Here is a 24,225-nt window from a genome sequence, read left to right as displayed (position 1 = left end):
ACTCCTTGGTCCTACATCACATTCTTATATAAATCTGCCTGGCTTACATCTGGGTCAGTGATACTTCTATTTATTTATTTTAAAAATCAGACTGGGTGGCATGGTTTTATACACATGTGGGAGGTAAGGAGATATGTTTTCCTCCTAAAATTACCTTAAGAATACTCAAATGATCATCAGAAGAAATAGAAATAACACTTAAGCTATTTTAGGGTTTGGGTTTTTTGTTTTTTTTTTAAAGGTAGATGGGGGTAGGGAGAGAAGAATTCAGGATAGCCTAGGTATAGAAAATTTCAGATGAAAAAACCTCTTGTTTTCTGGAATTGATGAGCTGTTGAAAAGACAAGGATTATAAAGAAAGCTGGAAAACAATACTGAGTATAGTGAAGCACTACATTATGTAATATATAAGCTACTGAGGTAAAAAGCTATACAAATATTAAAGCAATTATGGTGACAGGAGCTGTGAGAGTAAAACTAGAATACTTGTAATTTCATGAGATCTGTACATTTTTATACATAACTTTCCTGTGCAGGGATTTTTATATTTAAAAGAAAAATAGTTGGATTACTTCTATTTTTACAATAAAGTGGGGGAAATGAATACTTACACTAACTTCCTTTTTCTAGCAAAAATATTTAATGTAATATTAGGTTTTCTGGAAGACATGAAGAGGGAATACATGGGGGGGAAAAATCATTCATCAAATATAAACTGATTTTTCTGAAAGAATTATGTAAAAATTCAGAAAAGCCATCTAGTTCTTGTTCTGTTACTGCTTTTGTATCAATAATTTGTTAGTTTTATGTGTCATTCACTAGCTTGCTAAATCTTTTACTATGAATATGTAGGCCTCATTCATTTCAGTCTTCTTCTTTAAGGCAAATAAGAAGAAATATGTAGTGTAGCTTGTGATAAATTGCTTTCCTTCATAACACTAATGTATATCTTTATCTTGCTTAAGAGCCTTCCTTTATTCATTGCTTAAAGCAATCCAATATAAAAATACTCCTGAGCCCCAGTAACTGACAGGAAAATGAACAAAACCTTTTAAATTATTGCTAGAGAGCATATGGGCAAGTGAGACTGAAGCATAGACACACACTTGTACTCCTCAACAAAAAGGCAACACAAGCTCTACAAGATTAGAAATGAGTTGACTCAAACTTATAAGAATAAGATATTATGATACCCAAATTGTGTTATCTTTCTGAAACTTGTCAAATGCTAGGAAACCCATAAAAGAAAACTTAATTCGTTCCATCAGAGCTGCTTGTGAATAAAACTTGGTGTCAACTGGTGGGATGAAGTAAACAATGCTGATATGTTATAAAGGACTGGCCAGCACACTGCAGAGACAATGATTCAAGAAAGAAAGCTGAAGTGGTTTGGTTATGTATGGATGTCAGAAAACTGTATTCCTAGACAAGCACTTGATTGACCATCACCTGGTGGAAGATGGTGAGGTTGGGAGGAGGAAGAGGACAATAGATCACTTATAAGAAAACCATTGAGAAAGATGCAGCTGTCATGGAAACCGACTATAACTGAGTCAGAAACTCGGCATTAGACAGATGGAGGTGGAAAGACTGGGTTGCCGTGTGTCACACGGCATAAGAGCATCTAATAATAATAGCTTGTTACACTCACTTATTGCATCTTATTTTAAAATAGACTGTAAGCTCTTTGTAGAGAATGTCTTTCTGTATTTGTACAGCACTATGCACAATGGAGCTGTCTTGACTTTTGCCCTTTACGTGACAAAAAGAACAAGAAGAATGACGTGGGCACAGTGGGGTCCAAATAAACGTGTTTACTAAATATACACAATATGCAAGACCTATGCATATTGATGCTCTGGCTGTTTTCTGAAACCTATAGCACAGTGAGCACCGCTAGAGGTCTCCTAATCTATTTAAAGAGACACTGCCTTATTCTGTGTATTCGTGTCTGTGAACCTGCTTGGGGCCTGCAATGCTACCATAATATAAATTCTTATAAATGCCTGAGAGCATATAGAAGGGGATGTTGGATTTTAAAGCACTTTTCAAAGAATAATTGGGAGGGTGAGATATTATCTACGTGAAGTTATCTCTATTTTGCTCCACTTCATCCTGTTAATGCATCCAGTAGAGAGACTTAGTTAAAATAGATATAAATGAATGTAGCTGTGGACCACATTCTTATTGTAAAATAACAATACTAAATTCTAGATCAGATTAGTTAAATCTAGTTTCAGCCTAGGTAAATTTACTGGGTGAGCAAGTTTGAAGGAATATGGGAGAGTCATAGGTTATGGACATTGGGTGCACAAACTAAAATGTTTATGCATTAGCATTCCTAACTGTTCACAGGATTACTGAAATTGATTCTTTACATCAATTGCACATCCACTTACTTGCTCTAGTGGCCTCCATGGGTGCTGAGAATGATTGTGGATACAAAATAGCTGCGCAAATGTGCACATGGTTTTCAAAAAAATTCATGTAAAATTTAATGCGCTACGTCTCTAAAATCCAGATCTAAGATGGGACAAATTCTTTCTAGATCTTCTTTGGTTCTTTTTTTTTTTTAAAAAAAGAAATCAAATACAGCAGCTTTTCTAAAGGCTGTCCCAAATAGTTTGAGCCTAAAAGGCTCACTTGATTTTCCTTCTGGCTTTTGTAAGGAAGTATCCAATTCACACAACTATTCCATCCTGTGGGTTCAGTAAAGGACCATATTAGAACTGTGTAATGTGAAATAGGAAGAGAGAAATTAATTTGCCTTCTCTGATGTATCTGTTTCTTCGGTATTGCTTATTATTGTTTTTAATATATTCTGCGTCTAGCATGCATTCTGCTTATAAAATAAGGTACATCTGCCAGTTTCTTGCTGTTCTTAATGTTCAATTAGTCTCTAACTTGACATCTACAAACAGAATTATTCTACTGTGACTAGTTTGTCTATCTTGAACCGTGGTCTTGGTCAGACCACTTGGTGGATTATCTCTGTAACTTCACAGCCTAGAAAAATGTTCTGATCAAGGCAGGTGAATATCTGCTGAATATTCTAAGTTGAAAGATCAGTCTGTCAGTTTGAAAAAGCAATTTCACTCTTTTTCTTTCTGTCCTTGTGAGGGATTGTTAGAAGTAGCTATTTCTCCATTCTGAGGGTATAATAGGGAAGTGACGTGTGTGAGATTAGTAAACTAATGTTAATCTAGATGAGCAGTTGTATCACAGGCAGGGCAGGTGATTATCTAAGGTAGCACAATGCTGGATGCAGCAGAACATTTGATAGTAAGTTGGAAGTGGTGGATGCTTATAGGTCTGCATAACCCCTAAAACTTGTCCCCTGGATCTTATATTTTGTAAATGTATTCAGATCACTTAATTCTGAAAGACAAAGTGCTTGAAAAAATAAATATACAGGAATGGAAAAATTTACAAGATACCATCTGGTCAGAAGACCAATCCTACTAACCAGTGTGGACATGAAAGATGAGGAGAGTTGCTGTTATTTCTGTGAGGATACTGCCCCAGACTCTTTTGGGGTATCCTTCCCTTTCAGCTGCTAGTTTATGGGTGTCTGATCAATGTGAAGTTCCACCCGTTCCCCAGCTATTGGAAGCGAGAAGGAATTTTCTGTCTCTTCTTGTTCTTTCTCCCCCTTTTATTTAGAACTTCTAAGGAGCTTCTAGAGCGATGTCTTCCCTACTCTACTATTCCATACAGCCTGTTAGGAGGAGGCTTGTGTGATGTGATATAGTAAGGAAAATCTTTCATTTAGCAACTAGCAGGGCTGTAGAGCTTCAAATTTATTAGATGCCTACAAACCAAAGGTTACTATAAAAGCCTCCAAGAAGGGTGCAGCAACAGGATCCTGGTAGAAATCCTGGTTGCTTTTGCTTCCAAGCAACATGATATAATTGGGGCAAGCTGGGCTGCAAAGAATTGTGGGGCCAGGGTAAGAAATAGCTGTTTGTCTCCCCCCTCACCCAGCTTTGGACTCAAAATATTTAAACTAAGCCCTGTATATTGTATTCTGCTTCTGCAGAAAATGTCTAACAATTTTAAGACTATTGAGTTATTGTACATGCTCCTCTAACATAATCTGATTCTTTGCACCAACTCAATTAAACAATAGAAATAATAAAGGAAGAAGTCCACTTATATTGATATGTTATGGTTAAAAATGTAAACACAATTGAAAAAAAGTTAAAATGTGTGATTCCCTCTTCAGCTTTATTTAGACCCCCTTGTGCATAAATTGGTATATTACTGTATACTGTTGGGTTTGTGCCTGTACATCATGTACTATGCAAGGTTATGGCTGATGGAGAGGATTTGTAACTCTGTATCTGTGTTCTCCATGTATCTTGTCACTGCACTTTTTTTTCCCCAAAAGTAAAACCAAAATGAAGACCAACCCTTTGATCTCATATTCAGATAAAGGCATGCAGTGCATTTATGTCTCTTTGATACAGCTGTGTGCTTACAGAGTTCTGCTGGGTGGGGCTGATTTAGCTTTCTCATCTAATGTTATCTGATTGTTTGCCTTTTATTAGTTGTGCAAGTGTTTGTTTGGAAGCAAACACGAACCCACAGTATTACTTGTACTTCCTGAGTGTTCTTCAACCATAGAGTTCAAAGCATTTTAGAAAAGACCTTTTATCAGCAATTTGCAGGTGGATAAACTAAGGCACAAAAAGATGTTGTGACTTTCCCCAAAGTCATCTAGGGCACTGGTTCTCAACCAGGGGTACGCATACTATGCAGAAGTCTTCTGCGGGTACATCAGCTCATTTAGATATTTGCCTAGTTTTACAACAGGCTATATAAAAAGCACTAGTAAAGTCGGTACAAACTAAAATTTCATACAAACAAAATGTCTTGTTTATACTGCTCTATATAATTCACTGAAACGCAAGTACAGTATTTATATTCTAATCAATTTATTTTATAACTGTATGGTAAAAATGAGAAAGTAAGCAATTTTTCAGCAATAGTGTGCTGCGGCATTTTTGTGTCCAATTTTGTAAGTAAGTAGTTTTTAAGTGAGGTGAAATTTGGGGTACGCAAGATAAATCAGATGCTTGAAAAGGGGTATAATAGTCTGAAAAGATTGAGAACCACTTGCTCTAGCCACTGGATCTTATTGCATAGAGCAGGGGTGTCAAACATCCAGCCCGCGAACCTTTTTGATCCGGCCCGCGTTCAGCCAGTTTAAGTGAGTTGTGCTGCCGCCGAAAGTGCCGCTTTAATACATTTCTCTGCGTATGAGATTTAAGAGATTTGTCGGCAGAGGGCATTGCCACTTTAAGAGAGTCTTAAAGCGGTAATACCTTCCTCCGCAGAACCCAGCCGCCGAAAAGCGGAAGACGTCCTGAATTTTTCGGCGGAGGGTATTGCTCCTAGAAATCCCTTAAAGCGGCAATGCAGTCAGTCTGGCAACAGGGTCCCCCACGAAATCCCGCCACCGAAAAAGGCTGATGCCACGCTGCCGAAAAGGGGAAGATGGCCCGAAGTTTTCGGCTGAGGGTATTGCATGACCCCTGTGAAGTGCAGTTTGTGAATTTGGCTCGTCACCATCAGCGAGTTTGACACCCCTGGCATAGAGCTTATGGATCTGCTTAAGAGCATCTTACCATTACTTTGCTAATAAAGACTTTGATAACATAGGATGGAGTCCAATTTCTCTACTACTGCCTATTGCCAGAAAGACCAGGCGTCGTGTAATCACTGAAATAAATGCACATTAATCTGAATAACAATGACCACTTGCTGGCTGATTATGTGGAAAGTAATCTGCTGCTTTGAAAAATATTCTCAGATTCCTAAACTTTATTTTCAAACAAAATTTCCTCATTGCCACAATGTAAGACTTTTGTAACAAACATCTTTGTCTTCAGTGAGGTCTCACGTAAGGTAAGCTGTTTAGTTTGTTTTTTGTTTTTTCAAAAAATTATTAGTTTAAATGTTTCCAGCTGCTTTTTTAAACAAACATTCATGTATCATGCCCTGATAACTCAAAAATGATCTAATGGAATCTCACTGAACTTTCCTATAAGGAAAAAATCTGCCTTTTTACAATGAAAGTAAACATGAGAAATTTCATCCCAAAGGTTAATATTTGTTGGGAAAGTCTTTGTGAGTGTTTGAAAACATGTTTTTATTAAAGTGCCTCCTCAATCATAACCATAATGTAATTATCACAACAGTTTTTTCCCCCCTTCATGTGAAGATGTGTCACTTGCTGTTGGAGACCTATCTAGCCCAAAGAAACATCTGAAGGAGGCTAAATTAGTGGCTTGTCAGCACATAAGAATGGATATCCTGGGTCAAACCAGTGATCCATCTAGCCCAGTGTCCTGTCTTCTGACAGTGCAAATGCCAGATGCTTCAGAGAGAATGAAAAGAACAGGGAAACTATTGAGTGAATGATTCCCATGTCATCCAATCCCAGCTTTTAGCAGTCAGAGGTTTAAGGACGCTCAGAGTGTGGGGTTGTGTCCCTGACAATCTTGGTTAATAGTCAAGTTCATGGAGAATAGGTCAATCAATATCTCATTCTTCCTTGAAACTAGTTATACTCTTGGCCTTCACAACATCCCTGTCAATGAGTTCCACAGGTTGGTGGTGTAATGTGTGAAATACTTCCTTATGTGTTAAATTTGCTGCCTATCTATTTCATTGGGTGGCCCCTGGTTTGTGTGAAGGGGTGAATAACGTTTTGTTGTTGTTAATATTCCTTAATAACACTTTCACCACACTATTCATGATTTCATACGCCTCTATCATATCCCCCCTTAGTTGTCTCTTTTCTAAACTGAGCTGACTCAGTCTCTTTAATCTCTCCTTGTCTGAAAGCTGTTCCATACCCCTAATAATTGTCACTACCCTTCTCTGTACTTTTTCAAATAGGCCAGAACTCCATGCAATTTTCAAGGTGTGGGTGTATTATGGATTCATATAGTGGCATTATGATATTTGCTATCTTAATATCTATTCCTTTCCTAACAGTTACTAACACTGTTAGCTTTTTGACTACTGGTATACATTGAGCAGATGTTTTTCAGAAAACTACCCATAATGACTGCAAGATCTTTCTTGAGGGACGCAGCTAATTTAGACCCAATCATTTTGTATGTATTGTTGGGATTGTTTTCCAATGTGCATTGCTTTGCATTTATCAACATTGAATTTCATTAGCCATTTGGTTGCCCAGTCACCCAATTTTCTGAGATCCCTTTGTAACTCTTAGTTAAGTCCAAAGCTGATTGTGATCTTCAGTAATTGTGTATTGTCTGCAAACATTGCCACCTCACTGTTTACTCCTTTTTCCAGCTCATTTTTGAATATGTTGAATAGCACAGGTCTCAGTACAGATCCTTGAGGGACCCCTCTATTTACTTTGCCATTGTGAAAACTGACCATTTATTCCTACCTGTTTGTTTCCTATCTTTTAACTAGTTACTGATCTATGAAAGGATCTTCCCTCTTATCCCATGACTGCTTACTTTGCTTAAGAGCCTTTGATGAAGGACCTTATCACAGTCTTTTTAAAGTCCAAGTACACTCTATCGACTGGATCACCCTTGTCTTGATGTTCTTTGAAGGTGTCAACAAGCTCTAATACATTGGTGAGGCATGGCTTCCCTTTATAATTCTGTTCTTTACTATAATTTCAGCCAATTTGCCTGATACTGAAGTTAGGGTTACCGGCTTGTAATTGCCAGGATTGCCTTTAGAGCCTTTTTAAAAATCAGCATTTCTGTCACACTGCACCCCATGTACTCCCTTGCGTTGTGATTGTGTATCATTCATGTTCACCATTATAGTGTAATTATGTATTGTTTAATGCAAAGCATGTCGTGAGGTATTTCTGGAATGCTCATGACATACTGAACATTATTATTATAGTAGTATGGTTTTTGTAATGTCATATGTATGATTATGAAGCTCTGCTATGTAATATTCCCAAATATTTCTCATGGTTGGAGGCAGGTCTAGGCAAACACTAAAAGCAGGGAGGTCGTTGACGCCTCACTAAGGCATTCATAAAACTAACCAGCTCTTCTGAGAACAATGGACTAGCCAAAGCATCGATAAGGGGATGCTCATTGACTCAAGTGGAGGAAGCCATGCTGGACATTGTCTGTCACCTGAGCACAGAAGTGAGCGAAGGAGCGTGTTGAAAGAAGAGAGATTTTAGTGCTCTCTTCCACTTCCATCTACAAAACAATATCAAGCAACTAAAAGACTGTCCACAGGGTGAGGGCCTGGCTGAAGGAGTCAGCCAGCCCGTGGTAAGCATTATCTGACTTTGTAGAGTTACTGAAATTGTTAAGCTTAGTTTAGAATATTATTTGCTATTATTTTATCGTGGTCAAATCTGATTTATATTCCTCTGATTTATAATCACTTAAAATCTTTCTGTACTTAATACATCTGTTTGTTTTTGTCTAAAGCAGGGCATGTGGCTTAGTATGTGTTAGAGATTTCATTTAAAGTGACAGAGCTGGTGCATATCAATTGCTTTGATAAATTGATGAACTAATCATGAGCTTGCATTGTTCAGTGGACAGCACTGAACATTGCAAGATGGAAGTTCCTAGGGTTGCATCTGGGACTGGGGGGTGTTTGCATAATCCCATGAGTGGCTGGCCAAAAGCAACTAAGGGTTGTTTGCTTACAGAAGGCTATACGTGGGCTGACCCAGGAGTGGGGGCTCATACGACGGAGCAAGTGCAAGACGGGCTCCAGAAGTGAGAGATTTGGGTGACACAGGTATATATACCAGTGTAGATTGCAGAGGGGAACGTCGCAGCATTACAATAGCTAGCCTCTAGTCATCTCATACAGAAGGTGATTTAAATGATAGATTATATCCCACAGTTAGTAATTCTGCAATCTCATATTTGAATTGCTTCAGAACTCTTAGGTGAATACTATGTAATCCTGGTGGCTTATTAATGTTTCATTCATTAATTTGTTCCAACACCTCTATTGATGCCTCAATCTGGGGAAGTTCCTCAAAATTGTCTCCTAAAAGGATGCCACAAGTGTGATCTTTTTCCCCATATCCTCTGCAGTGAAGAACAATGGAAAAAATTGATTTAGTTTCTCTGAAATGGTCTTTTCTTCCTTGAATGCTGTGTTAGCATCTCAACTGTCCAGTGGCCCTACTGGCTATTTGGCAGGCTTCCTACTTCTGATGTACTTTAAAAAAATTTGTTGTTATCTTTTGTGTCCTCAGCTAGTTGGTCTTAAAATTCTTTTTTGCCTGCCATACTAAACTCTGGCAAGTCAAGTGTAAAAAGTATGATCTCTGTTTTCCTCAGTAGGATCTGAATTCCAGTTTTTTGAGGATGCCTTTTTTCCTCTAATCACCTCTTTACTCTGTTTTGCCATGATGGCTTTTACATTTTTTTTGGTTCTCCATGTGTGTGTGATTTGGGGTTTTTTATGGTGTTTGTTTTTTGTTTTGTTGGGGCATACATTTAGTTTGAGTCTCTATGGTATTTTTAAATTGCCTGCAAACTGTATGGAGATTTTCACCCTTGTGACTCTTCCTTTTTAATTTCCATCTAACTAGCTTCTTCATATGTGCATAGTTCCCCTTTTTGAAGTTAAATGCTTCTGTGGTGGGTTTCTTCAGCAGTTTTTGCCCCTACAAAGATGTTAAATTTAATTACATTACAGGCAAACTGCTCGGTAATAGCGATCATAGTCACCGCTTGGATCAGATCCTGTGCCACACTAGGGGTTAGATCAAGAACGGGCTTTTCCCTGGTGGATTGCAGACGTAGCTGCTCCAAGAAGCAGTCATTTATGGTGTCTAGAAACTTTATTTCTACATTCCATCCTGAGATGACACATCCAGTCAATATGGGGATATTTTGAAATCCTCTGTTAAAGTGGCTACAAAGGCAGAAAATGCAATAATCTTGAGCATTTCCAGTCACTGTCACCATCCTGGTCAGGTGTTCAATAGGTATTCTTACTGCTATACTCTTATGTTCAAGCATGAAATTTCTATCCACAGATATTCTATGGTACTGTTGGATTCATTAAAGATTTTTTTACTTATTTGACTCTGCTTTCTTTCACATATGGTGCTACTCCCCACTCTGTCATTCCTGTATATTTTGTATCCTGGTATTATTGTGCCTTTTTGATTATCCTCATTCCACCTAGTTTTATATCCATATTCTCATTTAATGCCAGGCACTCTAGTTCTCCCATCTTAGTATTTAGACTTTGCAGATAAGCACTCGTACATTTTGTCAATATTCAGTTGCTTGCCTTCATGTATTATATTTAACTAGGACTCTCACATTTGAAGCATGTTGCTCAGCCATAAAGCAGAGAGTTCAGAACCTGTCAGTTTCATCATTGCTGTTTGGCAAAGCACAGCATTGGCCTTTCTATAAGAATTTATCTGAAGCACCTCTCAGAGAGATTTCAGGGCAGGAGCTCTGGAATCAATACAAAGATATTGTCACAAACCATAATAATTACAGCTTCAGTTATGGCTTGTTTTGAATTGCTACAGAAATGTAACAAAATGCTCAATAAGATGAGTCATTAGCTGAAAAGCAAATTGCCCTCCCGCACAATTTTTAACAGAAATAGCATATTTAAGAGTGTGGTTTTAAAAGAATAAAACCCAAAAAGCCTTCCTCTATCTTCTAATGCATTCAGTCTTCACAATATTGGATAGCCTGACCTGTTCTTTGCACGTTATTGTAGCTATATTCCTAATTATAATAGGAACCAGAGCACATAGAAGGAACCAGGCTGGTGGCAGTGGATTAAAAAAGCTGTTGACTGAAGTATATCATCAACAAGAAGATGAGCAAGAGTTCAATTTATATAAGAGGATGAATGTGACTGATTTATGATCTTTTAAAAATGCACTTTTTTTGTAAACTGAGGAACAAAGGAGTTTCTACTTGTAAACTTCTCACAATATTTGGGGGCAAGTACCAACAGGCATTCTTGAGTATGTACCAATATTGAGGCCTGAACTATGGTGATTGGTGCAGTGATCTTATTGGTGTTTCTTTTTCTGTGCCTTTTAGAAGCTCGTTTATTTAGTTTACATCATAGATCAGAAGTTTTCTGTGACAAAATGTTGCAGTCACAAAGCATGTCTCCTTCCCATCTGCTATAATTGGACAGTGCGCCATCAAACACACTGAGTTGTTTGACACCTTATACAACATTTTCTATTCAAAGCTGTAATTGCAGTGTCTTTGTCTCATCAGCCCCACTTTAGAAAAGCAAGAGAATGCATACAGAGAACTAGTTCAGCATGATCCAAGACCAACTGGGCATTTGGGAACCTAGTGCATGCCTGTTAACGTTCTTAGAGATGTTCCCATACCCATAGTCTTGCCCCTACTTGGCATTCTTTTCTTTGAAGTTGACATCCCCTGGATTCACAGGCCTCCCACTTCTCCCATCATAGATGGTCTCTTTTGAAAGATCAGACTACACAGGGGAGATAAATGTTAAATTTTTTTACTGGAGCATTGAAAATATCCTCCTAAACTTGGATGGTTGATTGTGAAGAGATTTGTAATACTGCATCTTTGATTAATTTTGAGGCTGGGTAGTGCTAGAGAAAAAACAGAAAACTGAAGTAAATTTAATGCATCCTGTAACTGTGTGTTGTGCACAGCTACCCTTCCTGTCCCCTCCCAAGTGTGGTTAACAGTATCTTGTGGTCATTTCATCCCCACAGGGTATGGCTTTGAAAATTTCTCCCTGGCTATATCTGCTTTGTCATGCAGATACACGTTTGTATTGGTTCAGTGTGTAAAATAAAATGTTTTTAAAAAACTTATGTGAAGCATGACGTTTATATAACACTGAAATATTTTTGATATGCCTAAACTGATACGTTTCATAATAATCTTTTTTAAAAATGATCATATCTTTTGATCACTTAGCCTCTCCACAAAATATGTGCATAAACGTCTTCATTGTGTTAAGAAAGTAGAGCGATATTAAGGTCTAATAAGTGTAGAGAGTTCAAAATCTCTTGTTTTCTTACCTTCATCTTACAATAGGTGGCTTAACTATACCTTTATGAGATTATATTAATAAAGAAATCCTGTTTGTATTTATGAAATGGGGAAAACTACTTTTGATATAACATCATTGAGAGAGAGCCTTCAGAAGGTTGTTTCTACAGGGTTTAATTCTGTCACGTTGGTTACTCTGTATGTTGTATGTTTTATGGTCCATACTATATAGTATGTATTTGTACAGTGCCCAGCCCTGTACAAGGCCCTGGTCCATGACTTAAGTCCTTAGGTGTGCCATAATAGTGGTAGAATTAATGCTTACTCTTACAAGGAAAATGGAATAGAAAAGGCTATTTATGTGCAACTTGTTTTTTTTTTAATGCAGTAAAACCTGGGTTTTGAGTGTTTAATTCCTTAACTTTAATGGTAATAATTTCTTGACTTCAGTCTTGCATTGTTTCCTTGTTCTGTCACTTTTTTGCTTCCTTTTTAAAAGAAAAACCATTTGGGAGGTAAAGGGAGCCAGTTGCATTTGAGAATCCTTTGAAATTGCACTTTCAAGATGTTTGAACTCTGTATGGCATCACAATATACTTATGGGATTGTATTTACTTTCTGTAAAAAGTAATGATAGAAACACACTTGTTAATTTGATATTGAAATTGTGATGTAATAAAGGAAGGAAATTCACTATAGATTTCTGACCTGTCCTAAACCTGCTGGATATACCTACATATTTTGAGATTCTCCAAAGCTGTGAATTTTCTTATTAAATATGTGCATCTAGACAAGTGGAAGTTTTGTTTCTTGTTGATGGGTCACAATACTATGTTTAATTTTAAGAGTTAATTTGACATTTTGCACATGGCAGAAAATTGGAATATACAATAGATATTAAAGACAATGGGGGAATTGTTATGAGACTCACATTTGCTTGTTTAGATACTCTTGCTTGCAGGGAAAAAATAGTCCAGTCCACTTGCAAAATATCTAGCACTTCTCTGTAGAAATGACCCAAGACTCCGCTCTGCAGAGGAGAGAGCATATTGGAGCATTGGGTAGATTTGTAGACTACTCTTGTTTACATAAGGCTCTGTTCTCCTTTTAGGAGGGTGCGGCAAACGGAATGGACGCAGTAGGAAATGGAAGGAGATGCTAAAGTTACCACACCTCAGTTATTGTGAAGATCTTCGACGTTCAATTGGTAGGGGTGTGTTTGTGTAATATGCAAGTCTAATTTCTTGTGGGAGTATGCCATTATCCAGTGAAGGTGTTTCTTTTTGCTTCTGAAAAGCTAGTTTGCTAGTTTGTAATCAGACAAGTCCTCTAATTTAATTGAGAATTCCTCAGGGGAAAGCAAAAGTCAGAGCTACTGCTGATTGTGCCTAAGAAAACTGCTCCTGAAAACTCATTAACTTGTGATTTAAAGATGTAATTTATGTTCTGGTTGGAGTCTCCATAACGAAGCATCTTCACCAGAATGTTAAAATTGCAGATGCTAATGAGTTACTACTAACACTGTTAGTGGCCTGTTCAAGGAAATCCGGGTATACTGCTGTGAATATGACAACATGCCTTTCTGACGCAACGACGTATAATTGCCTCAAATTGGATAGTTCTTTTCTTAGTTTTTAAAGCCTCTTTAAATTACCTCTGGAGAACTGAAACCCAAAATATAAACCCATTCAGTCAGAAATCTTTTGAACTGGAAAGCTTCTGCATAAGCACCAAGCTAGCATGAAAGTGCATTAATTTTTACTTGGGACAAAGATGTTGCAAATAAAACTACTAAGATGAAACTTCTTAATCAGCTTTGACATCTGTAAGACAAACAGGAACAATCAGCTTTCTTTCCCCACCCCCAACATTTGATTGTGTTGTTTAATATCTTAATCCATAATTTTTTTTTTCTCTTGTTCTGCTTTTGTGTTTTTTGTTTTTTTGTTTTCTCTCTCTCTCTCTCTCTCTCTCTCTCTGCCCTTCCCCTTCCCCCTCTTTTTGGCCTTTATTCCCTCGTCCACCACCAAAACATCCCAACTCACCTTGACAGGCTCCTAAATTTTAAAATCCATATCTTGGACAAGCCTATTTTAAAAAAAAACACACACTTTTTTTCCTTAATGTGTACCTGAAGGAAGGGCAGAGGTCCTGTTCATTGTAATGACTCTTCATGTGAGCGAGGTCTACAGAGTCAGGTTGCTTTTGTTTGCATTGGGGGTGGCACTCCACTATGTAATATGCAGGACCTTTATAGGTATTTTTCCTTATATTGGCAATTAGCAGCTAACTTAATCTAAAAGTGTTAAACGTGTGTGTGTGTGTGTGTGTGTGTGTGTGTGAGAGAGAGAGAGAGAGAGAGAGAGAGAGAGAGATGGGATGTTGGAGGCGGTGTGCTCATAAACAAATCTGTCACTTTCCTTTGACCTTTACAGCTGGTTTAGCCCATCTCATTTGACATGTTAATGATTGCATTAAATCTTGGTGATCCTATCTGAATGGGAATCTGCAATATAAATTCTCTAAATTGTGCTTTTTCTCTTGCAGTCTCAAATCGGGATAAGTATCGGGTGTGAAGAAGAGCACTTAGGCTTGTAGTGATGTGATTTGTTTAATCTCTTCTTTTACCCAGAAAAAAACTATAACCAGCTCTGTGACAAGCAGCCAATAGGGAGACTTCTCTTCAGACAATTCTGTGACACCAGGCCAGATTTGAAGACATGCATTGAATTCCTGGATGCTGTGGTAAGCAATAGAGTCTGCTTACAAGGTTCCTAGCCTTGTTTTTCTGAGGAGTTAGGAGCTAAAGGAAGTAGAGAATAGCCTATTTTTAAGTTTATAAAACGTGCCTGTCACATTCTTTCTAGATCCAAATGTATACCAATACCACAGCCATTAACATGTAGCAAAACTGATTGTGTCAACTAAAGAGAGCTCAGCAAAAGAAACTCAATGCTATTAAGGACTACAACTTCTGACAAAAGCTGGAGTAAATTTTTGCATCTTGCGGTGTGCTGTAGAGGCCAATAAATTTGGGTTCTATTGGAGGAAACCTTAAGGTCACTTAAAATGCTCTTCCTGCTTAGATACAGATCTAGGTTTCAGTATCTCCCTTGATCTCAGTTAAGGTAGGTGCTCTCTAAAAGCTGGTCTACACTGAAAACTTACATTGGCATAGCTATGTGTCTCTCAGGGGTGTGAAAAATCCACACCCCTGAGAAACATAAGTTTGCTGACCTACCTCCTGGCATGAGCAGCACTAGGTAGACGGAAGAATTTTTCTGGTGACCTAGCTCCTTCCTCTTAGGGAGGTGGATTAACGACCATGATGGGAGAACCCTTCTCATCGCTGTCATGTCTACAGTGAAGTACTACAATGGCACTGCTGCAGCTGAGCTGCTGTAGCATTTTCAGTGTAGACATAGCCTAAGTGCATATTACAAACTTTTGCCGACACAGGTTACTTTGACATAAAGCTTCTGCAGTTAGTATATCGCTTGTGCATGTGTGCTTGGCTTCTTGCATCGGAGCAGAAGTGATTATGTCGATGCACAGTGCAGTGCATGATGGTTAAGTAATCCAGTGTCCATCTCACCACTCTCCAGGATCCTGTCTTTCAGGAAGTTTTGGCGATGCATGGTGGGGCAGAAATGAGTCACGCAGGAGTGACTGGGACTATGGGGTCAAGTTCTATCAGGCAACTTTCTGCATCCCATAATGCCATCTCTATCCTGTAATTTTCACACCTATTTTGAAAATCCCTTGAACCTGTGTGGGACTTGTCACCTTCCACCATCTCTGATAGAAGCATGGAACCTGCAGAGCTCTGTACTATTGCCATGAGCATTGCAAGCACAGGACATGCAATCCTGTGGTATTTGCAGAACTGCAAGAAGAGCCAAGGGAACATGACGATTTCCTGAAGAGCAGATTGCTGTGAGACATAGCAAGAATCAACTCAAGATTGTTGGAGGCATTCATGGAGCAGCTGCAAATGGTGGAGTGCCACTTCTGGGCCCGAGAAACAAGCACTGACTGATGAGATTGTATTGTAATGTGAGTTTGTGATGATGAGCAGTGGCTGCAGAACTTTCAGATGTGCAAGGCCACATTCCTGGATCTGTATGTTGCGTGTGCTCCAGAGCTGGAATGCCAGAAAAAGTGCTGCACTGATGGAGCTATTGCCACTCACTTCACCACTATGGAAACTTGCAATGCTGGATTGCCACTAGTCAATAGGAAGTCATTTTGGAACTGGAAAATCCACTGTGGGGGACATTGTCATGCAAGAAATCATCTCCTGCTATGTAAGACTGTGACGCTTGGCAATATGTGGGATGTAATGGATGGATTTGCAGCAATGGGATTCCTGAACTACAGGGAAGCAATAGATGGTATGCATATTCCTATTTTGGCACCAGACCTCCTGGCCACAAAGTACATCAACAAAAAGGGCTACTTTTCTATGGTTATGCAAGCACTGGTGGCTCACCAGGGATGCTTCACCAACATCAAAGTTGGCTGGTCAGAGAAAGTGCATGATGCTCATATCTTTAAGAAAGGACAGTTCAGAAAGCTACAAGCAGGGACTTTCTTTCCCAACCAGTGGATTACCACTTACAATGTTGAAATGCCAGTAGTGATCCTGGGAGACCCAACCTAACCCTTATTCCTTTGGCTCATGAAGCTGTATACCAGCACCTCGACAGCACCAAGGAAAGAATCAATTGCTGGCTTAGCAGATGCAGAATGACAGATATACATGCTTTTGGTAGATTGAAGGAGCATTGGCGTTATTTACTCACAAGATTGGCTTAGAGTAAAAAAAATATCCCAATGGTATAGCTGCCTGTTGTGTCCTGTATAATATCTGTGAAGCAAAGAGGGGAAAATTTGCCGCCAGGATGGAGTTGGAGTAGCTGTCTGCTGAGTTTGAACAGCCAGATATGAAGGGCTGTCAGACAAGCCCAACGCAGAGCAATATGCCTCAGGGAGGCTTTGTAAGAGTACTTTAACAGAGAGCCACGGTAATGTGTTGTGGTGTACTGTACTCTACATGGCCCTACAGTTTGGGGGCCTGTTATGAATTGTGTGGTGCTTGGATTACATCTAAGAATGTAGCACTGACAATGCACCTATTTTGTGGTGCTTGGTGTACATTTATGATTGACACTTTGTCACCTGATATTATGAGTTGTCACATTGTACAACAGCAAGTAAGTGCAGAGGAGAAACTCCTCAAGACCTTATTGGCAATAATACCTGTAGGTAAAATACACAGAAGTATCACTGTCAGTATAGTCACAATGGAAATGTGAATCTTAATTTTTCAACTCCTTTCCCTTGCTCCCCCAAAGTTTTAAACAAGACATGCTTGACACTTTTTTGCTTTGGAGTGCTTGTGCACGGTACCACTCATAGCATCAGCTATGGTGAGTATTCCTGCCAGGGATGAGGGAAAATGAGATGGAATTGCTCAGTTGCATGAAACCATGAGTATAGGGCAATGGCATTGAAAACTGGCACCATTTTCCATAGGCAGTGGTGATTTTAGCTGATATCTCACTCTTGAGGGTAACAATGGCAGAGAAAGCACAGCTGCTGCTCACATCCTGGAACCTTCTGGACCTATATGGTGCTACCTGCTTACTGCAATGGTGCCTTCCACAGTTATCTGACTTGCGTGGGAAAGTGTCCTACCGAGGAGAAGAGAAGACAGGCTGCTACCCCTAAAAACCTTCGGGAGAGAATTGCAGGGAACCTCCATGAAAATTTCATCAAGATATCTCAAAGATTCAATGGCCACCCCACTGTACATAAACTACTCTCTACAAGGGAGTGAAAAGCAGATAGCTACTCTACCTCTTTGTTGTACTGCTACATCTTCTAGTATGAGTAAATTAACAAAAAATCAGTAGCTGTGTCCTGCTAAGTTGGGGGCACCACTACCATCATGTAAATTTATTTCCAATGTTTCCCTGAGATTTCTTTCCCTGCATTGGGTTCACCCATGCTCGACTGACTGGACTGTGGTGGAGTCTCAAACAGGTCCCGGCACAGCTGGACCCTTAGTTGCATTTCTCCCATCCTCCTTCTCTACCTCCTCCTTGCTGTTCATGCCAGAGGCCTGTGACTCAGACTCCTTGAAGGTATCCCCAGTGTGTGGGGTGGCGGTGAGGTCTCTGCTAAGTGTGGCATGCAGCTCTTTGTAAAAGTGACAGGTCTGCAGCTTGGCACCAGATCGACTGTTGGCCTCCCTGGCATTCTGAAATACCTGCCACGGTTCCTTTGCTTTCACATGGCACTACCGCTGATCACTGTCATACCTCTTCTCCTACATTTCTTGTGCAATCTGCTCATAGATATCTGTTTTTATGGCTAGTTGTGCTTGCAACAGTCTCTTCTCCCCACAGGCTGAAATTCAATATCTCCTGTCTACTCCATGCTGGAGCACGTAGCTGGTATAGTCAACTGGGTGGTTACATAGAACAATGGAGAGCTGTGGAGAGAGGGGCTCACTAAGATGAACAATCAGGAAGAAGCATTTACAAAATTTTGCAAGCTTTTAAGGGAGGGCAGGCTTCCAGTCTCCATGCCCCATGGGTGATGGAGTTCACTGTGACCCGTCCGTGCCTAGGGTAGCCACCTGAAAATGCCAAGATCAGGGCAGGCTGCAAAAAGAGAGCAGATTCCCCCAGCCCTGGTGGGTGACACTGAAGTCAGACTTCCCAACCAGCCACAAACAGTGCTTCTGATTCCCCACACTGGTTATCAAGAAGCCAAAACAAAAATATACACAGCCTCCTTTACTGCATTTCAGTCTCTGGCTCCCAGTCAGCCACTAGGTCCAGTAAAGAGACCAGTCGTTTAAAACTCTATGTTCTTTACCAGAAAGGTTTCTCATGACCCCAAAGGGTCAGCCACAGTACCAGATCAATATAGGTTTGGGGCTTACCCAAAATACCCGCTGCCAGCCAATCCTTTAGTAACTAAAACTAAAGATTTATTATAAAAGGAAAGAAACTATAAGAGAAATGTTAAAGAATTAAAGCAATCAGATACATACACATGATTTGAAAGTCCATATATATCAGGTTTCTAATAGAATTGTGGCGTTTACAGGCTTGTATAGTCCCTCTGGTATGCATCCAGTACCTGGATGGGTATCAGTCCTTTTGTTTCACAGCTTCAGTTCAGTTCAGTTGTAGATGAGTTGATCCAGAGGTAGGTGAAGACTGAAGACAAAATGGATGTGGTGCAGCTGCCTTTTTTGTCCTTTGGCCTTTGCCATGCTGCTTGTGGAAATTTACAGGAATAAGATGGAGTCCAGATTCATATGAATAAGTCCTGGTGACTCATCAGCTATATCCCTGGCTTTTCTCCCTGGGCCCCTTGTACCTGTGAATTTCTTAATGGGCCATTAAGCAGGCTAGTGCTGCAGCCATCCTGTCTGGAATGTCGTCCAGACACAGCACAATTTGAAATACAGATATATCAAACATCCATAACTTCCATTACACATATAACACATGAATGTAAACATCATCTTAGCAGATTATAGCCTTTCTAACAGTACCTGACACTGCATATCTCATATGAATTATTATGATTTTGATATATTGATGTTAAACAATATAATAAATGCCACCCCTCCACCCCCCAATCCAGCCAGCGTCACATTCACAACTGTGACTAGAGCGGTCAGTGTTGGGCGTTTTAGAACAGCTACTGGAGGACTGTTAGGGTTGATAGGTAATACAGTGTCTACATTTGGGCTGTATTGACTCAGTAGCTTGACCATGGCTCACTGCTGTTTGGGGAGGTGGTGTTTATTATGTCAGTGTAATAGAGAGCTTACGTTGATGGGAGATAATTTAAGTGTAGACACATGCCCAGCTAGGTCGATGCAAGGTAGCGTATGTTGATTTAACTTTGTAGTGTAGACCAGGCCTAAGATAACAGGAACAAAACCAATTCCTAACAAACTAACAATAAGGTAATGCTGTCTTTGGCCCACCAATGTAATCCTTCATGAGAGACCCAAGGTACTGACTAAGCACCAGCCACATTCAGCACTAGCTAGATCTTCTGAATGGCCTCCAAGTATATTTGTATAGCTTTGTGTATATTGTTCCTATTAACCTAGTCTGGATCTCACAATGTCATGGATAGCTCATGAGGCCCAGATCTGACGGGAGATTTTTTTTCCAACTGAACAGTGGTGGAAAGGAACAGAAACATTCTTGAGAATCGCTGTTGCCAGATGAAACCAGAAGCATCTCAGGATCTAACACAACCCCCAGTTGTGACTCTTACTATTTTAAAAGCTGGCATACCCTCTCAGTCAAAAGGTGTCAGGTATAATATCTGTCATCTCTTCCAAATGGGTTCTCAGCTAACCAGAATCCCCTCTCTCTCTTCTGGACTGAGCTTCAGCCAGCTAACTCACTTTTATCTGTTTTAAGAACTTAATGGTGTGAAGTAGACAAGCCAGTTTTCTTGTAATCAAATAATGACCTAATTTTCTATAAATGTTCTCTTTTGGCATAACATAATTACACAGAGTCCTGAGAAAACAAGCTGTTTCAAAGTTGTTCAGCATATGCTCTCCAGCATGGGATTTTAATTTTTCCTCATTCAAGCAGAAACTGCATTTCAGACATTGAAATACAGTTCAGAGCCAGAGAAGGTGGATCAGTGTTTTTAAAACAAAAAACACATAAAATCTAAGAGCGTAATACACTAAATCGTGAGATGCATTTTCTGTTATCCTATGGACAAATTGACTTCTATAACATTAAATGTTTTGGGAGGCTAAAATGGCAAGTACAAGGTAGTGTTGAGCCATGCCACATAGTTTATGTACTGTTAGTTTTAAGTTGGATAATCTTACACTCACATGAAGATGAAGTCTGAAAAATCTTCAGGCAGTTGTGTGGCATTACAAAAAGAAGAGTTGAGAAAATGATCAAATAGGCTTTAGTCACCTCAAAAGTAGTCCTCCCCTTACCATAATCTGTTCCATTATTGGGAATGGGGATTTCTAAAGTGTGAAGAAATTGCACTTTGGGATAGTGACTCAAACTTTCTTCTCAACTTTAGTTATGCTGAATATTTGAAATTAGATGACACTGATGCAAGCTTTATTTAACTTCCTCTGAATCAGATTAAATGCTTGGTGCTGATTAGTGGAAATAAAACCATAAGCCTAAATGTTTATATTAGGCAACTGACTTCTTTGGCATAATTTAAAAATGTTAAGACACGCATTGTACTGCTGCAGTTGATCAATCATGGCTACAGGATTTGTATTTCCACTGTAGGTATTGCTTTAATTTCATGACAGCAAAAGTAATGACTTAATTGTTTAATGGCTTGAATTTTGTCAGAAGTGGTCAAGATCAAAATGTTCAAGCAGAAAAGGTATGTCTTGAGGATAACTTACTAGTGAAATAGTGTGGATTAGTAGACTGATCATGGGACTGGATTCCAGGGAGTCTGGATTTTCATTCCCAGCTGTGCCACTAACTGTGACTTTAGACAAGTCATTTAGAGCCAAATTTAAAAAAATGGTTTCTAATTTTGGGTGTCTTTATATTGGGGTGCTCAGCTTGAGACACTTAAGACCCTGTTATTCATTCCAGAGAAGTGTAGCACCTGAACATCTGACTTCATTTGAAGTTATAAGTATCAGCACTTCTGAAAACGAGCCCCGTAGATATTTCAGGTTAAGTGCACACAATTCAAACGCCCTTTGAAGATGTGAGATACTTAGAGATACTACTGAACATGAAATAAGTTATTTGAAAATGTACCTACTATAGTTAACACCTAAGTTTTCAGTAACCATATTGATAGCAATTTGGTTCTTTCCATATTTACCTTGTGCTTTTAACTATAGAAAATGTATTTTAAAAAACCATTCATTTAAATATTAATTTTTGTTTTTAAATTCAAGATCTGCTATTTAGTGAGTGCTGTATCAAAAATCTGAATTCTGTATTGTTGTAGCTGTGTTGGTCCCAGGATATTAGAGACAAGGTGGGTGAGGTAACATCTTTTATTAGACCACCTTTTGATGGTGAGAGAGACAAGCTTTCGAGTCAAATATTTATTAGCTTTTGCGTCTAATAAGATATTACCTCATCCACGTTACTTCTCTATCATTGGTTAGTTTAACAGGATTCCTGTTGTGTCCCTTTAATTTTTATCTTGATTAGTCTGTCTCTATATATAGACTGATAATATCTTCTCATCTCACAAGGGAGTGATAATTATGTTTGTACAGTATTTTGAACTGATGAAGCTCTGTATTCATAGGGTGTGTTTTGGTTTGTTTGTTTTTTTTAAAGACCAAAAGGAACTATTGGCTCCTCTAATCTGATCTCCTGTATATCACGTCATTACATTTCACCAAATTACTTCAGTAACTTGTTTGACTAAAGCATACCTTCCAAAAAGATATCCAGTCTAAATTTGAATATTCAAAAGAAGGAGAATCTAAAACTTCCCTTGGTAGTTGACTCCAATGATTAATTATTCTCATTGTTTAAAAAATTGTATCTGGCATCAACTTTAAGCTATTGGTTCTTGTTAGGCCTTTCTCTGCTAGATTAAAGACTCCTTTAATATTTTCACCTCCTGAAGGTACTGTAATGAAGTCACCTCTCCATTTTTTTGATAAACAGATTGAGAGCTTTTAAATCTCTAACTGCGTAGGATTCTTTTTTTAGCCCTTGAATCAATTTTGTGGCTCTTTTTTGCAGTCTCTCCAATTTTTCCACATCCTTTTAAAAATGTGGACACAAGAACTGCATGCATTATTCCAGTATGTGTCCTCAGTGCTATATACAGAGGTAAAGTCACCTCTCTACACCTACTCATTACTCTCCTGTTTATACATCCAAGGATTGCCTTAGCCCTTTTTTTGCTGCAGCATCACTCTGGGAGTTCATGTTCAGTTGCTTGTCCACTGTGACCCCTAAATTTTTTTCAGAGTTACTGTTTTCCAGAATAGTCAACCATTCTGTAGATATGGCCTATATTTTTTGTTCCTACATGTGATCTTGCATTTGTTTATATTAAAACACACTTTGTTTGAATGGACCTAGTTTTCCATGCAATCCAAATCACTCTGTATGACTGCCCTGTCTTAGCTAATACTTACAACTCTGCCAATCTTTGTGTCAGACACCAATTTTATCAGCAGTGATTCTTATGTTTACTTCTTGATTGCTGATAAAAATTGTGGACCTAGGACCAATCTGGCAGAATCTCACTAGCCAGGGATGGCCAAACTTACTGATCCTCTGAGTCTCATTCAACAATCTTCAGAAGTTCGAGAGGTGTAAGACATGCACAACTTGCATTTTTAAACAGACATTTAAACATGCATTTTTTAAAAATTATCATACTTACTGTATTACGGCTAATTACTGCTAAAGCTAGAGGCCTTGTGAGTCTCTATCTGGATCATAAATCTTTGGAAATCCTGTTAATACATTGTCAAGGCGGTATGGAGGAGCTCAGTCAAATGATGATTTTTAAGGACTGCATGATGTTTCGATTTTACCAACTTCATCATGTGATTCATAGCAGTGTGTTGTGCCAAAAATTGAAATAAGTCACACACTAGTCTTCTTGAGTTGAGTATACTTCATTCCTGGCACTATTTTCCAGAACTCGATTGTAGACTGTGATTTATACATCATCTTCAGAGCTTGGTCCTCCTGTAGTTCCAGTAGTTCCATTTCTACAGTTGATGTTTCTGTAATCATGGTTTTGGGAATTGGACAGCCGTCATTGATCACATCAATCATGAATGGGCTTACAAGAAAGGCGAAGCAGGATCTCAATTTCTGTAAGTCTTTAAACCTGGCCCAAAAGTCATCAAGCAGTCCTTGTAATTTACTTCTATAATCCTTGAGCTTGTGATCTTCTACTTTGATTTCAGGGAATGTGTTTACCCTACTCTTGAGATGGGGAAAGTGCTTGAAGTCTCTTGACACTGTCTCCTTGCCGAAGCTTTAACTTCTGAAAGCTGAAGACTGTCTGAGGAAGATCAGAAATAATCTTATAATTCCCTCAGAGTGCCAAGTTGAGAGTTTGAAGATGCTGCATAATGTCAGTGAAAAATATCAGGTCCTGCATCCATTGATCATCTTCCATTTGTGGATAGGACTTTTTCCTTTTCTTCAAGGAAAGCATT

General features: G+C 38.9%; 1 protein-coding gene across 1 annotated transcript in view; it reads left to right on the top strand.

The window, feature by feature from the left end:
• GRK4 (G protein-coupled receptor kinase 4) overlaps positions 1–24,225 on the top strand; it is a 66,441-nt gene that overhangs the window by 3,838 nt on the left and 38,378 nt on the right. Inside the window, exons 2-3 of the mRNA XM_067558892.1 lie at positions 13,129–13,224; positions 14,650–14,762. Of these exons, the coding sequence (XP_067414993.1) occupies positions 13,129–13,224; positions 14,650–14,762 (209 nt within the window). The remainder of the gene's footprint in view (positions 1–13,128; positions 13,225–14,649; positions 14,763–24,225) is intronic.

The sequence above is a fragment of the Emydura macquarii genome, unplaced genomic scaffold, assembly GCF_026122565.2.
Source record: "Emydura macquarii macquarii isolate MOO-44397 ecotype Brisbane River unplaced genomic scaffold, CSIRO-AGI_Emac_v2 contig_2199, whole genome shotgun sequence".
Classification (NCBI taxonomy): domain Eukaryota; kingdom Metazoa; phylum Chordata; order Testudines; family Chelidae; genus Emydura; species Emydura macquarii.
This window is presented reverse-complemented; position numbering and strand designations above follow the sequence as displayed.